This window comes from Aethalodelphis obliquidens, unplaced genomic scaffold, assembly GCF_003676395.1.
Source record: "Aethalodelphis obliquidens isolate GAN/ISIS:26980383/991018 unplaced genomic scaffold, ASM367639v1 scaffold62, whole genome shotgun sequence".
NCBI lineage: Eukaryota > Metazoa > Chordata > Mammalia > Artiodactyla > Delphinidae > Aethalodelphis > Aethalodelphis obliquidens.
The window spans coordinates 8,119,718-8,136,426 of NW_020838006.1; the positions used below are offsets into that span (position 1 = coordinate 8,119,718).

Genomic DNA, 16,709 nt, shown 5'->3' on the forward strand with positions numbered 1-16,709 from the left:
TGTTAGGAATACAGAAAAGAACATACAGACATAGAGCTTACATTAAAGAGAGAGAGATCAGACAATTAATAAATAAGTTTATTTATTAATAAATAAGTTAATAAATATCATGGGGTCAGGGAGTGATAAATGCCATGAAGAAAAATAAAGTACTTTCTCTGATCTCTGAAACATGGTAAGGGGAAAAAGAAGATATGGAATGTATTTGGGACACTACTGTTAGAAATTTTTTTGTTGTTTTTTTTGTTTTGTTTTTTAATGTGTTAGAATTTTTTAAAGACTGGGTGTAGGTTGCCCTTGAAGATCTGGGTATGGTGTACCTCTAGAGAGAGGCTTACTTTGCATACCCTTTGTGCTGTTTTTTTCTCTTTTTTTGGATACGTGAGCGTGTATTACTTAAAAAGCAAAAACAAAAACCAGGCAACCAATTTCCTTAGTGCTGTGGGGAAATTTTTTTGATGATATATTTTACATGCTCTAGCCCAATCTGAACGTTTTTGTCTAAGTATGCTAGTCTTAATCTGTGTGTCCTGTGTCAGTAATGCTAAGATAATAAAGTTTTTTGGCTTTTGGTTTTATCAGAATTTTCTTTTTGATGTATACACTTTTTTGTGTGTGTGCATTAACTTTTACAATGATAAAATTTAAGTTTAACATATAGTTTTCTTTAATATGTTTCAAATACCATGAAAAGAAAATCTGTGTAAAAGTTCTAAATTTTTTCATAAGGACAGCTTGCTTACTCCATGTCTTCCTTAGATAAGAATTAAAGTTCTTAACATCTTGTTTTATGTGTCCCAACTTTTATTTCAGTTTTAGTATGTTTGCTTTTAGGTTCCAAATATCGATTGGACTGGAGAACTCAAATGAGGTCACTTCTTTTTTTTCCCCATAAAAAAATGAAAATGCTAAGCATCTTTTCTGATTTTTATCTCTGTTCTTTTCTAGTTGGATGAAAAATCTGACAAACAATATGCTGAAAATTACACAAGGGTGAGTATCTAAATTTCTAAGGAAATTAAGTTCTCAAGGTCAATAACTTACTGTCTACTACTATTTTATTCTCGATTTTACAACAGTTTAACTGATGGAGCTACTCTTCCTCTCTTCATCTACTTCCTGTCCTTGACCCCCGGATTCCTCTGTGGTTGAATCATGTGAAGCACTGGGAAGAGAAAAGACACTGCATTTTATTTCCTTGAATGTCACCTCTTAAACTTTTGGCTGCTCTTTTGATTTTCATTCCTCTAGAATTTAATCCTTAGAAGAAGCCATTAAACACTGAAAATGAAGACGTGTCTTTAGGAATGGTGGTGACAAACTCTGAGGGTTTTGTTTTTTTCCTATTATAGATAAATTATTCTTCGAAGTACAATAAAATAACTCCTTTCTAGGAGTTGCTTTGTGTTTAAAAAAATCTCTAATTTTCTTCTAGAAATATTTTTAGAACGTCATCTTAGGGAAATTATCAGGATTAATTTTGTGCTATGCCCCCAAAAGGTGTACCAGTTCTATCCAGCAGAAATACAGTGCAAGCCACAAATGTAAACCACATATGTAAGTTTAAATTTTCTAGCAGCCACGCTAAAATAGTAAAAAGAAACAGATAAAATTAATACAAATAATATATTTTATTTAACCCAAATGTCCAAAATATTTAAACATAATCAATATGAAAACTTATTAATGAAATATTTTACATTCTTTTTTCTACACTAAGCCTTCAAAATCTGGTGTGTATTTTACACCTAAAAAAAAAATTCTCAGTTTGGACTAACCACATTCCAAGTGCTCAATCACTGCATGTGGCTAGTTGGCTGCTGTATTGAATAGCACAAATCCCTGCCGTTTATTAATCCAGTAGCATGATGTCGCATTTAAACTCATTGTGGGAAGAGCAGTCTAAATTCATAGTGATACACGGTATTGTTGCTGTCAGCTGCAAATAGTATCTCCAACTTTATCAGCAAAGTATTAGGAAAAGAAAAGATTCTAAAGAAGCAGCTTCAGGAACTAAACAGGAGGACTGCTATCATACCAAGTATAACATTCTATAACTGTTTAAAATCAAGCAGATGTACTCACCCCAGTGCTGTTTACAATACAGCAAAGATAAACTTAGAAAACAGACAACTCTCACACGAACCATTTCCTTCTTAGTTATTATGAATTCTAGATTCCAGTAAAGCGAGCGAACACAGTTGTGCTTAGTATGCCTGGGCCCATCTCTGGGTACCCTCTCCCCAGAGCCAATCTAAATTGCCTGTGGATTGCATTCGGTAACTTCTCGTCACACTGTGTTAGATCTCTCCCCACCACCCTGGCCCACTTTTAGTTTCCACAGCAAATATATTTTTAAAGAAACAAGACTTAAAAGTGCCATATTTCTTTTTCTCTAGCCTTCATCTCGAAATTCTGCCTCAGCAACAACCCCTCTAAGTGGAAACTCATCCAGACGAGGAAGCGGGGACACGAGCAGCTTAATAGATCCAGACACCTCATTAAGTGAATTGCGGGTAAACCGCGATTTTTGGTTTGCTTTTTATAAACAATTTTTTGGCTTCTTTGTAGTCTAGTGGAACTATTTAACATTTAATGTGTCTTGGTAGGAAGAAAAAAGTATGGTATGAGTTCTTTAAAAAAAATTGTTAGTGCAGTTCAAGAATGTGACTAGGGTCTGAAGGGAAGGAGATTAGTTAATTCTTCCATTCTCTTTCCTGAACATTTGATGATATTGGAATGACTTCTGCTAATTTACAAATGCCAAAAAATCTTTCTAATGTATATAAAAGTAATTCTCTCAAATAATTGGCCATATTTTAAATGGAAAATATGTGGATGTACAAGGAACCGGATTTGGGGAATTATTAGTCTTTTGAGCCGTTATGGTGTTATTTGGCTGCCTGAATACAGTTATCTCTCAGTGTTTCATGATAAGACAAGTATAATAATATTTGGGATGACAGAAATACCTGAGTAATGTAAGCTCATTTAAATCATTAGTTGAGTCTCCATTCTTATTAATAACACTTTCAAAATGTATTTGAATGTCTATTTGCTGGACATGCTCTTTTTGAGGAACGAGGGAAGGGCAGTAATAAAAATTGCATTTATTCATTCGTTCAACGTTGTTGAGCACTTGGCCCCACAGAGTCAGGCAGTAAAGCACACTTTGGACTTAAAGAGTTCACTGTTTCATAGGGAAGACAAATGGATATAAACCAGTAAAACCAGGTGGTGTGATGCCATGGTAGTAGTAAGAATAGGGCTGTTAAGGGAATTCAGAGAAGCATCATCTAAATTAGACTAGAAGAAGAGATTTTAAAAAAGGCTTTTCGGTGGAGAGAGGGCGTGAAGGAAGAATAAAAATTAACCAGGCAAAGAAGCTGAAGGGTGAAGGCTTTCTCAGATAGTTAAATTCAGAGACCCACAAGATTATCTGTATAGCAAAGTTGCCAGAGGGTAGGATGAGAAGTGAGGATTCGTAGTGGGTGAGAGAGAAGGCTGGAGAAGTAGTGATGGGCCATATCACAAAGCACCTTGTATGGCAGGAATTCAGGTTTACCCTGACAACTAGGGGATATTAAATAGTGGAGCAGTACTATCTGATTTGCATTCCTAAAGATTGACCACAGACTGGAAGAAGCATTGGAGGCAAGGAGAAGAGTTACCCTGTGGTTGAACAATGGGGATGAGATGAGCAAGTCAAAACTGTGATGGGAGAAAATGTAGGCAACTTGCTCTGAAGAGAGTATTGGAGAATGGAAGTTGTTTGGTCAGTACAGAGAGAGAGGAAGTTAAGAGGTTTCTGTGTTCTTTTAAAGGCAGCATTAGTTGTTGTTTTCATTGGTTGGATTGAGCCAGTAGAGAGAGACTGTGAAGGTTAAGGAAGGAGAAGGGGTAGCTGACTGAGAAAGTGCCTGAGTGGGTGAGAGGAGGGTCCAGGGATCAGATGGATGGAAGGTGGCCGCCCCTTCCCACTGACACAGTAGAGGACGAGGGAGGGACCGGTGGGGACTGAGTAAGATTGTGGGCGGGGTAGGAGCAGGAGTCTGGCTTGTGAAATGGGCAGCTCGTAAAAGTGGGCTGAAGGTTAGGAGAGGGTGAGGATTGGAACAGCGGCAGCGGCACTGCAGAAGGAGGCCCAGGTCAGCCTGGTTCTGACTTTGAAGGGGTCAGTGTTATTGAACTCTTCCTAAGTACCAGGCATAAGCACGAGGGTGCAACGTTGAATAAGCTTAACTCTTGCCTTTAGGTGCTATTTTCTAGTGGGACAAAAGGATGGGGCATTCCAGCCTCAGACTGAGCTTGTGCTCGCTGTTTACTTGTATTTCTTCTTTGAGAGAACAACCTCCTTGAAGGAAATGAGATTTTTGTATCCTAGCATTTGGCTCCTAATAGGCACTTGATAAATGTCTGTCGAATGAACGAATGAATAAAAGACAAAACTACCAAGGAGGGAATGAAGGGGGCAGGGGAAATGTAATATAGAAACTCTGTGTAATGGGCCTTTGATAATTGATCCTGCCTGTAATTGTACAGTTATGTTCAGGGCCCTGTATCAGTTATTTCCCCCCTAAATCAACCATCCAGAATAGACCTCATGTAGCAAGGTCAGGTACAAGGGAAACAATATTTTCCATTTAAAATTTGGCCTGCTTCACTTTTCTTATAAGGATTATGGTAACATTTGGAGCAAAGGCTTTTCTCATCATTTAAATGATGTCCTCAGGATAGACTCTCTCATTTGACACTGTGTTTAAAATATTTGTTTAATACCCTTCCCTTTACCTGTCTTTCCCCCAAATTAATTGTGGTCAGTAACCAAGTCATTGAAAGACAACTTTGTTCATCTCTAGTTTTACATTTTTTAAAACTTCTGCATGACTCAGTAGAATCTTCAGCTTATAATTAATTTACTACATATTTTAGTAGCTATCGGTGGAGTGTTATGCTAAAAATTATTTGAATGATTGATACAGTTTTTTAAATTGTATTTTAAAAAATGTTATAACTTATATAGCTTTTGTACACAGCGCCAGCCCCATTTGCTAATGTTTTTTCCACAGGAGTTAATGTCAAGGAAGTATTTGATATGTTAGAATGATTACTCCAGGCCTTCCCCAGCCCCACCATCACTTGCCTGTTTGCCCCTTTTAGCAGTTTGCAGTGGCAGTTACGTTTGTGTACCTCAGTTTCTCTGCTTTTAGTCTGGAATATGCAAAAGTAATTCACATTTTCATCTGAATCCTTTGAGACTTTGTGTGTGGTTTTATGCAATGGTTCATTCCTATGTCCTGCAGGATATCTATGACCTTAAGGACCAGATACAGGATGTAGAAGGGAGATACATGCAGGGGCTTAAGGAACTAAAGGTATCAGGGCCCATTTTGCAGCCCAAGCATGTTCTCTGTACGCAGAAGTGTTGGTAATGGTGGTTTCACAAATTCTATTAACCCCACTGCACATAGCTTTACTAACAGTGTTTGTCTTTCAAGCATGTGCTTAACCTGCAATGCATAGGAAAGGCGAACTTCCAATCTCTGCTTATGTTTAAATGTGTACTGTAGTTTTTGGAATATTCAGGAAAAGATATTATGCCTTACAGTTTTTAAACCTTATAAAATACTTACGTATCCCTTGTGTCTTAGCCTTACAAAATTGAGTTGGGCAAAACCCTAAAAAGTGTTCTAAGAATATTTTTTATTGAGAATTAGACCTTAAAATTCTTCCAAGCTAAATGAAAGAGCATTGCCTGTTTCTGCCACCAAATTCAGTCAGTATTAGGAGTAGAAGGAAGAAGCATCTAAGAGAAAGAGCATTACTATAAATATTCCTTCTGGAGGAAGGACCCTGAAGCATGAGGACTGTGTTTTCTTTTTGTTTTGATTGTTTTTCACATAGATCAAAAAGAGTTACACAGATTCGGTGCCTTGAATCATTTGGAGGTAAATTTAAATGGGCCTTATTTCTTCCAGTCAAGGATGGCTACCAGTTTTCAGTAGAAGTGTCCATGTGAGGCAGACATTTTACTTGTAAATGGCACTTGATTTTCATGCTCTTCCCTATGTTTTCTTATGAAGTTCAAACCTAGTATTATGAATTACTCTTAAGTTTCTCTGAATACATGTAGGTCCCTATTTGAAATAGAAATACACACCAGGCCTCTAAAAATGCGTAAGCAGGGCATTCAGAAAGGTGACTCAGGATATGCTCAAAGGACAGAGTGTAGACCTGATGGTCAAGGCTTTGCTCAGCCGCCAAGCATGATTGGACTTAGCCCAGCTACCAGCCAGAAACTTCATGCAGGGGATTATGGTCCAGAAAGGGTGGGAAGGCCTGTGGAGAGCGCCCCCAGGAAGCCTGGACACTGCTGACAGCAGTGTGTGGTTGTTGGTAAACATCAGGAAGATCCCAGAGTTAGTGAGCTGATGTGCTCAGTTAGTCTTACTGCTCTCATCTTCAGGATTTAATCCCCCTTTTAAGGTTTTAGAGATATGACTTGGAAATATCTTAGATCAGTGGAACAAATCCAGTACCTTCAATAAATACATTCATTTTAAAGTCTCGTACGTAACATAATGTATCAGGAAAGCAAGTGATTCAAAGGCATTCTTACTCGTTTTTTATTTTATCTTAAACATTTTCCCCTTACCTTTTAGATCTACCATTTATTTCATTTTTTGAAAGATACAAAAAACAGATTAACCTTATTTGAGACTCTGAACAGATAAGTCCCCTTTTCTTAATTCATGGTTAGTGTATAATTGAACTTGACTTCAAATTATGTTTATCCTTGAAATGACTCTTTTAAATGGAAAAAAATCTTTTAAAAAATTACCTGGTTGGTGGTCAAAGCATGGTGGTGTGATATATCTATATTCTATTAAAAAAGGATGCTCAGTCATTGCTTATGACATTATTCTTAAGTATGTCTGCCTTTGAGGTGTTTTTTCCCCCCTCTACCCTCCCTCCACAGTCACCTGGGTCTTGTTATCACAGATTGCTGGACTCTACTCCCAGATTTTCTCATTCAGTAGGTCTAGGACGGAGTGGTTGAAAATTTGCGTTTTTAACCAGGTCCCAGATAATGCTGTTGCTTCTAGTCCAGCACCTACACTGAACATCGCGGCCTTAGACACCTTTAAGTAAAACTCATTCCTTATGGGTATCACTGTGTGAGCTAGATTAAAATCATTAAAACTACCTTGAGGGAATTTGCTGGCGGTCCAGTGGTAGGACTCCGATCTTTCACTGCTGAGGGTTCAGTCCCTGGTTGGGGAGCTAAGACCCTGCAAGCCGTGTGGCCAAAACAACAACAACAACAAACTACCTTGACGCTTAAGTTTAAAATAGTCTTCTGTGGTCTTTTGTTTAAAGGGAAAAGTACACTCCATACATTTTATGTCAGTTTTATTATGTTATATATTGTGTCCTTGCAGCTACTGCTTGAACTGTCTTAGATTCTGGTGTTCATGCAGTCATGCCCCATTTTGTATGGGACTGAGTTGTGAGGAGGACTTTTTTTTTTGCTATTAGTCTCTGAGATGGATGAGAATCATTCTAAATTCTGCATTGTGTTAAGATACCTACTATATTTGAACCATTATACAGTTAACTGGGCTTATATTCTTTATTTGGGTACATTTGTTCTCAATCATAATATAAATCCTACCTGTTAATACAGTCCTGGGTTGTGAAGAATTATTAAGTGTATGCATATGTGTTTGTGTGTATCTATTGAGATATAAATCACATACCATAAAATTTACCCATTTAAAGTGTACAATTCAGTGGGGTTTTTTTGCATAGTCACAGAATTGTGCAACCATCACCAATTTTAGAACATTTTCACTACCCCAAGAAGAAACCCCATACTAATCAGCAGATGTTCCCCACTCCTCCACTCCCACTCCTGCACCTAGCCCTGGGTAACCACTAGTCTATGTTGTCTTTCGTGATTGGCTTTTTTTTTTTTTTTTTTTTGCTGTACACGGGCCTCTCACTGTTGTGGCCTCTCCCGTTGCAGAGCAGTACAGGCCATGGGCCCAGCCGCTCCGCGGCATGTGGGATCTTCCTGGACCGGGGCATGAACCCATGTCCCCTGTATCGGCAGGTGGACTCTCAACCACTGTGCCACCAGGGAAGCCCGTGATTGGCTTTTTACTTAACGTAATGTTTTCAAGATTCATCCGTGTTATAAAACACATCAGTGTGTGTGTGTATATACACGTATACACACATATGTATACATATATATACATACACACGTGTGTGTGTGTGTGTATAAAATGGCTGAGTAGTATTCCACTATATGGATTTACTACATTTTGTTTATCCATTTGTGAGTTGATAGGCATTTGGATTGTTTCCAGTTTGGGGCTATTATGAATAATGCTGCTGTAAACATTTGTGTACAGCTGTTTGTATAGACATATCTTTTCATTTCTCTTGGGTAGATTACCTAGCAATAGAATTGTTGGGTCATATGGTAACTCTATGTTTAACATTTTGAAGTACTGCCAACCTGTTTTCCAAAGTAGCTGCAGTATTTTACCTTCTTCCCAGCAATGTATGAGTCGTCTAGTTTTTTCATATCCTCACCAACACTTATCTTGTTTCTCATTTTTTGATTATAGATAATAACCATCCTAGTAGATCTGAAGTAGTATCTCATTATAGTTTTGATATGCATTTCCCTAATCACTAATTATATTAAGAAAGTTTTTGTATTCTTATTGTCCATTTGTACACCATCTTTGGAGGAATATCTGGTCATATCCTTACCCATTTTAAAATCGAATGATGTGTCTTTTAATTATTGATTTCCAAGTGTTCTTTATATATTCTGGATACAAGTTCCTTATCAGATATAAGATTTACAAATATTTTCTCCCATTTTGTGGGTCGTCTTTTTACTTTCTTGGTGGTATTGTTTGTAGCATAAAAGATTTTGATAAAGTCTACTTTTTCTTTCATTGATAGTTTGGTATTGTATCTGAGAAACCATTGCCCACTCCAAAGTAATAAAGATTTACTCTGTGTTTTCTGGGAAGTGTTTTATAGTTTTAGCTTTTAATTTAGGTCTCTGATCCATTTTGAGTTAATTTTTGTGTTTGGTGTGAAGTAGGAGTCCAACTTTATTCGCTTGCATGTGGATCTCAGTTGTCCCAACACCATTTATTGAAAAAACTACTCTTTCCCCACTGAGTTGTCTGGGCACCCTTGTCAAATATCAGTTGATCATAAATGTAAGGATTCTGGACTCTCAGTTCTATATCACTGATCTTTTGTTAAACATTTGCATTAATATTTTAAAATTTTATTTCCAGGGATTTCCCTGGCTGTCCAGTGGTTAAGACTCTGCACTTCCACTGCAGGGGTGTGGGTTCAATTCCTGGTTGGGGAACTGAGATCCTGCATGCCGCATGGCGAAAAATTTTTTTTAAATAAAATAAAAATTTACTTCCAGAAGTGATGACTTTTTCTATGTGAAATGTTTTTCTTTTTAGTTTTAAAAATACTGCTAGGTAGTAGTAATCTACCAAAATAGATGTAGTTATTAAGAAACAGGCTGTAAGCTATTTTAGGCAGAAAACTTTGAAGTATATAAAAATTTAGGCATTGAGTGGTAGCTCTTTTTTCTTAAATAATAGTTTTTATATTGCTTACTTATTTAAAAATGGCTAATATTTGAAGTTGCTAGACAAAATGTTTATACATTTACATTAATGTTATGCAGACCAAGAAAGTACTGAAAACACAGGTCCAGGAAGTGGTGCAATTCAAATAAGTATGAAATTTACTTGAGTAAAGAGAGGCTGTCTTCTGTTGTATCTGTATTCTGTTGCAAATAGCTGTTGTTAAAAACTACAGGAGTAACATTTCTGAAACCATTAATGATTCTGTATTTTATGATTTTTACACTATGACTCTTATATGTTGTCTGCACACCTCTTCATCTTTCAGAGGCTGCACTGCTGCTTGAATTTGTTTTGGATAGCAGAGAGCCCATAAAGTGCTTATAATGATGCGTCCTTGGCTTCTTGTCATCCTCCTGTTTTATGTGCATGTTACTAAACAAAGGGTTCCCCAAACTGCTTTTATTTTGCAAAAATGCATCTTCATGTGTTTGTGCCAGTGCTATAGTTTCCTGTTATATGGCATATAGGCAATGAACATATTTTAGATATTAGGCTGATGACTTTGACTTTCATTTAGGAGTCTTTGTCTGAAGTGGAAGAAAAATACAAGAAAGCCATGGTTTCCAATGCACAGTTAGACAATGAGAAGAACAATTTGATATACCAAGTAGATACCCTCAAGGATGTTATTGAAGAGCAGGAGGAACAGATGGCAGAATTTTATAGAGAAAATGAAGAAAAATCAAAGGTAATTGCTCATCTTACATCATGCCTTTCTCTGGGGTCAGAAAATTAAAACCTGCCATTTAAGAAGTACTGGGTTTGACGAAAGAGCACAGCATCCCCGGGAATGATAGTTCCATCACAACTGATTGGTGCAAGGAAATTGACAGAACGTAAGATTGCAGGTCCTGAAATATTTTCCTTTCTTAATTTTTATAAGATTTAACTTATTTTCATAAGGGGAAGCTTATGACCTCCTTTAGTTTCTGAAAATAGAATACAACTCAAATTTTATCTTTATCTCTTAATTGGGACAATTACAGTGAATTACTTCTTCCTGCTATAACTGGCTGGAACTGCCCAAAGCTCCAGAGGCTTTCAGTGAGGTGGTTCATTTTATTCTTTCTTTTCTTCTCTTCTCTTCTCTTTTCTTCTCTTCTCTTTTCTTTTCTTCTCTCATTTTTCAAGAGAACCTGTTTTCTAAATGGTTGGAGAGACATCTTTAACCAGTTATTTAAAAACTGCAGTGTGGAGATGTGGGTCAAAAATCAACAGATGTTTTCTTTAGAGGTTTGTAAGCTATATTGTTAAAATGTGCAGATGGAAAATAAAAGCCACTGCCCAAGGCCTGGATTTGCCTTTTGACAACTGCAGAAAACAAGTTGGGTTCTCTTAAAAGCTTACTGGATTTTTAAAAGCGTTTTAGTCAGTCCAAGCAGAGGACAAGTGGATATTACTGTCAAGAAATGCGTTGCCAGTACATTGCAAAAGTTTTAAAAATAATAATAATAATTTAGGAAATAAGCTTTGGTGAATTGTTAGCAACAACAACAATCTGTATCTGTACATAATAAAGGGAGAAAAGCTGTTAATATAACTTCTAAGGGACCAGCATTATTACTGTAGACACTGTAGGAATTTCTTTCCTTGAGGACCAAAAATGCTCATTCCAGCCTGTTTTGGTCACTTTTAAAGTATTAGGAAGTATTTGTAGTGGGTTTGGGGAAAGGAGGGATGAAGAGGTAGAGTGCAGGAGATTTTTAGGGCAGCAGTACTATTCTGTATCATAGTGTAATGGTAGATACATTATACATTTATCAAAACTCATAGAATGTACAGCACTGAGAGTGAACCCTAATGTAAACGGTGGGCTTTAGGTGACAATGATGTGTCAATGTAGGTTCATTGATTGTAACAAATGTACCACTCTGGTTTGGGATGTTAATAGTGGGGGAAGGCTGTTCCTGAGGGGCGGGGAGAGGAGTGGGAGTATATGGAAACACAACTTTCTGCTCCATTTTGCTGTAAATCTAAAACTCCTCGGAAAAAAATAGTGTCTATTAACAAAAATGTTAAAGTAAGAAAACTTGTGTCTAGATAAAGTGACAAAGAGGCCTCTGGGTATTTTCATATTGATGACAGTGGCTCATTGAAGATTTGGTGACAATAGATGTTTCCTCTTTGATTCTTCCTGTATCTCATAGGCCAATTGTGGAGTGTCTGAGCTGTCATACTTTTCTTAGTCCTTGGACTCCTTTTCTGCCTTCCCACACATTTTTCTTAGCTATTTCTGGCTCTTTGCTTCTAACAGATTAGAAGAAAATCTCATGCTAAGTATTTAATGATCAGTCCTAAAACGAGTTCTTATCTTTCCATCTCCTCAAATGTCCTTGAGCATTTTAAAAATAAAAAAAAAGTCCTTATGATAAGCTATTTTAACCAACTTCATTTTTCCCTCCTATAATTTTCTAAGATGCAGAGATGTCTTAGTATACAGAGAGTTGTGGCTTTTCAGTTTGTTTTTGTTTTTAAATCATGTGCTTTGTGATTCTGAAAAATCTGTATGCTTTTTTTAATACCCTGGGGATCTGCTTCAGGTACTGTGATGCAGAAGACTTTGTGGCTGTGTCTCTCTCTGCTGTACCTTCACCCTGAGCTCTCTTCTCCTAAACAGATATTGCCTCGTGCAGTAGATGTTCCTGTTCAGAGTCATACAAAGAGGTCAGGCACTCTGGTATGTTTCATTATAGCAGCAGATTGTGAGGGTAGAGAATGATATTCATACCATTTTTCAAAATGTCTTTAGTGTTTCCTGCTGGAATTATGGTAACTGCATCTTAAATATTGTCTCTATACCTACTTCAGGGACAGAATGCCTGATTAGGAATGTCTCAGGTGTATTATTCTTTTCTTAATAGCTATTCATTATAGTAGGGAATTTTTTTCCTTTTTTTTTTTTAAGCTTATCTGAGATTTAATAAAATCTTTTATGGCAGATTTTAAACATACAAAAAAAAAAAAAAAAGAAGAGTATAACAAACTCTCCTGAACCCATTACCTACCCCTAACAAACCATCAGTGTATGGCCAATTTTGCCCTGTCTACTTCCCCCACTCACATTATTTGAAGCAAGTCCTAAATACCCCATATTTTAATATGAATTTAATATGAATTTAAATGATATGGACTTTCTTTTTTTTAAATATAACAAGACCATTTCACATCTGAAAAATTAATAATAATTCTTTCATATTACATATCCTGTCATTGTTAAAATTTCAGTTGTCTCAATGTCATAAATGATTGTTCTTTTTCGCACTTAAAAAAACAATCAGGATCTAGATAAGTTCCACACATTGGAATTAGTTGTCATGTCTTATAAGTCTGTTTTTATTTATAGGTTTCCTATCATCTCTTTTTTTCCCTTGCAATTTATGTGTTGAAGAAACTGGATTGCTTTTCTTTTAACAGTTTCTGACAGTCTTGGGGATTTTGCTGTTTCATTACTGTCGTTCTTTACCATGCTCCTTTTTCCTCTGTATTTCCTGTAAATAGTTAGTTAGGTTTAGAGGTTTAATCAAATACAGGTTTAGTCTACTTCATAGAGAAGTAGACTAAACCCTTCAGGAGGCCCAGATGTATGGCTCCTCTCTCTGTGATGCTGTAGCTGGATACTTATATCCATTAGTTGATTAGGGGTTGCAAAATGAGATATTCTAATTTTATCATTACTGTTTTCTTTCATTTTCTTTTATTGTTTTAAAACAGCTTTATTGAGATATAATTCACATACCATACACTTCATCCATCTTAACTGTACAGTTCAGTGGCTTTTTGGTATCTTCACAGACAAATTCAACCATCACCACAATTTTAGAATATTTCATCACGTCAGAAAGCAATCCTGTACCCTTTAGCTGTCTCTCACTCCCCTCAGCCCTGAGTAACCACTATTCTACTTTCTGTCTCTATAGGTTTCCCTTTTCTAGACTTTCATATTAATGGAATCATATAATTTGTAGTCTTTTATAATTGGCTTCTTTCACTTTGGTTAATATTTTCAAGTTCACCTGTGTGATGCATGCATCAGTACTTCATTCCTATTTATGACCTAATAATAGTCCATTGTATAGGTATACCACATTTTGTTTATCCATTCATGTGTTGATGGACATCTGGTGTTTTTTCACTTTTTGTCTATGATGAATAATGCTGCTGTAAACATTTGTGTACAAGTTGTTGTGTGGACATAAGTCTTTCTTTCTTTTAAATATACACCTAGGAGTGGAATTGCTGGGTCATATGACAACTCTATGTTTAACCATTTGAGGAATAACCAGACCCTTTTCCAAAGCAGCTGCACCATTCCCTCCAGCAAGTGTGTGCAAGTGTAAGCAGGTTCTGATTTCTCCACATCCTCACCAACACTTGTTTTTATCTGAGTTTTTTCCTAGCCATTCTAGCAGGTGCGGTTTTGCTTTGCATCTCCCTGATGACTAATGATTTCAAGTATGTTTTGATATGCTTACTGATTCTTTGTACATCTTCTTTGGAGAAATGTCTGTTCAGATCCTTTGCGCATTTTTAAATTGTATTATCTTTGTGTTACTGCATTGTTAGAGTTTGTATATTCTAGATACAAGTTCCTTATCAGATACATGGTTGGCAAATATTTTCTGCCATTCCATGGGTTGTCTTTTCACTTTCCTATGCTTTATTTATTACTGTAAGTCCATCTTTAAAGAGAAATTTCCCCTCATCTCTTATTACTCAATGAGACAGTTTACATAGGAAAGGCAGGATTAAAACTTGATTCTTTTCCTTTGTTTACAAGTTTTCAAAATAAGGAATTGGTTGTTTGGCATCTTCTCATAGTGCCCAATTATTTTTTAAAAAATCATGATGAAGGCAAGAATTCAAGCATTTGATGATTTCAATCCATTGTAGCTTTTATTCTTATTGATTTTCAGGTTGTCCCACCTTTAACTAATGTAAACATCTTCAGGTTGATTCCCAAGTAATTTTGATCTGAGTCTAATTGGTTGTGATAGCTTCTTTGCTGTCTAGCACAAGAAAGTGTTCTGGACTCGTCTGGTACATTTCCTGCTCCAGACCTGAAATCAGCTGTTAGTACAAGGACCCCTGGTTCTCTTTTAGTGGAGCAGTGTGGGTGCTAAGGGTGTACTTGCCACCAAGATGGTAACTGTTTATAGACCTTTTTAGTGGTTATATCAGGGAAATATGTATATGGGGTATTTTTTTTTGTTTTTAAAGTCAAAATATGTTATGCTTATAGTTCTAGTTTATATTCAGGATGTAGGGCTTTTACTTGACCTCCTTTCTCTTATATATGTGTATCTCCTTCTTCCCACACTACCACTCCCAGGTCTCAGAGTCACTAGGGACGCTAGTAATTATGTTATAGTCTATTTTCATTGCTTTATCCCACAATACCTAGAATAGCAATACCAACATTACCACCAACAGTATAATTACTGAAAATAGTTAAAAGTTTTTTTGTTTTTTTTCTTTTTGGTTGTTATTTTGCTTCTAGGTTATGTATAGTACAACCATTGTTTTTAAAAGTTACTTTAAGTAGTTTCTCTGTGCTTATACTACTAACTGGACGTATATAGCTAGGTTCGCTATGTTTTATTTTCAATACTTAGGAATTGCTTTTTAAATTTTTATTACGAAATTACTTTTAATTCTGGTAAAAGCATATAACAAAATCTACCACCTTAACCATTTTAAAGTGCACATTTCAGTAAAGTTTATTCACATCGTTGTCTAAGAGATCTCCAGAACTTTTCATCTTGCAAAACTGAAACTCTGTCCCCATTACACACCTCCCCATTCCTCCTCCTCCAGCTCCTCACAACCACCATTCTACTCTCTGGCTCTGTGAGTTTGACTCTTATAGGTACCTAATATAAGCAGAATCATATAATATTTGTCTTTTTGTTACTGGTTTATGTAACTTACCATAATGTCCTCAGCGTTCATTCATGTTGTAGCATGTGTCAGAATTTCCTTCCTGAATACTATTCCACTGTATTTATGTACCACATTTTGTTTATCCATTCATCTGTTGATGGAAACTTGGGTTGCTTCCACAATGAATTGCTTTTAAATTTACTTTTGTTTTACAATTTTGTGAATTATTTACACAGATCTGAATCAAATCAATAAAGAAAATATATTCAAAGAAGTCAGTCTTTTGTCTCTTTCTCTTCATCCCGATTTCTTCCTTCCTTAAGGAAATTTTTTTAACATATTTATTGGAATATAATTGCTTTACAATGGTGTGGTAGTTTCTGCTTTATAACAAAGTGAATCAGCTATACGTATACATATATCCCCATATCCCCTCTCTCTTGCATCTCCCTCCCACCCTCCCTATCCCACCCCTCTAGGTGGTCACAAAGCACCGAGCTGATCTCCCTGTGCTATGTGGCTGCTTCCCACTAGCTATCTGTTTTACATTTGGTAGTGTATATATGTCCATGCCACTCTCTCACTTCGTCCCAGCTTACCCTTCCCCCTCCCCATGTCCTCAAGTCCATGCTCTATGTCTGCATCTTTATTCCTGTCCTGCCCTTAGGTTCTTCAGAACTGATTTTTTTTTTTTTTTTAGATTCCATATATATGTGTTAGCATACAGTATTTGTTTTTCTCTTTCTGACTGACTTCACTCTGTATGAAAGTCTCTAGGTCTATGCACCTCACTACAAATAACTCAATTTCATTTCTTTTTGTGGCTGAGTAATATTCCATTGTATATATGTGCCACATCTTTATGCATTCCTCTGTCGATGGACACTTAGGTTGCTTCCATGTCCTGGCTATTGTAAATAGAGCTGCAATGAACACTGTGGTACATGACTCTTTTTGAATTATGGTTTTCTTAGGGTATATGCCCAGTAGTGGGATTGCTGGGTCGTATAGTAGTTCTATTTTTAGTTTTTTAACTGGTCTCCATAGTGGCTGTATCAATTTACATTCCCACCAACAGTACAAGAGGGTTCCAGCATTTATTGTTTGTAGATTTTTTGATGATGG

The 16,709-nt window shown here is 36.4% G+C and overlaps 1 protein-coding gene across 4 annotated transcripts in view; it reads left to right on the forward strand.

Moving 5' to 3' along the window:
• Positions 1 to 16,709, forward strand: part of LRRFIP2 (LRR binding FLII interacting protein 2) — a 118,526-nt gene that overhangs the window by 68,169 nt on the left and 33,648 nt on the right. For 2 of the 4 annotated variants that reach the window (XM_027088298.1, XM_027088296.1), the window contains 4 exons: positions 949 to 993; positions 2,400 to 2,516; positions 5,304 to 5,375; positions 10,222 to 10,392. In XM_027088298.1, coding sequence (XP_026944099.1) covers positions 949 to 993; positions 2,400 to 2,516; positions 5,304 to 5,375; positions 10,222 to 10,392 — 405 coding nt within the window. The remainder of the gene's footprint in view (positions 1 to 948; positions 994 to 2,399; positions 2,517 to 5,303; positions 5,376 to 10,221; positions 10,393 to 16,709) is intronic. The other 2 variants (XM_027088294.1, XM_027088297.1) reach the window with 1 other exon arrangement.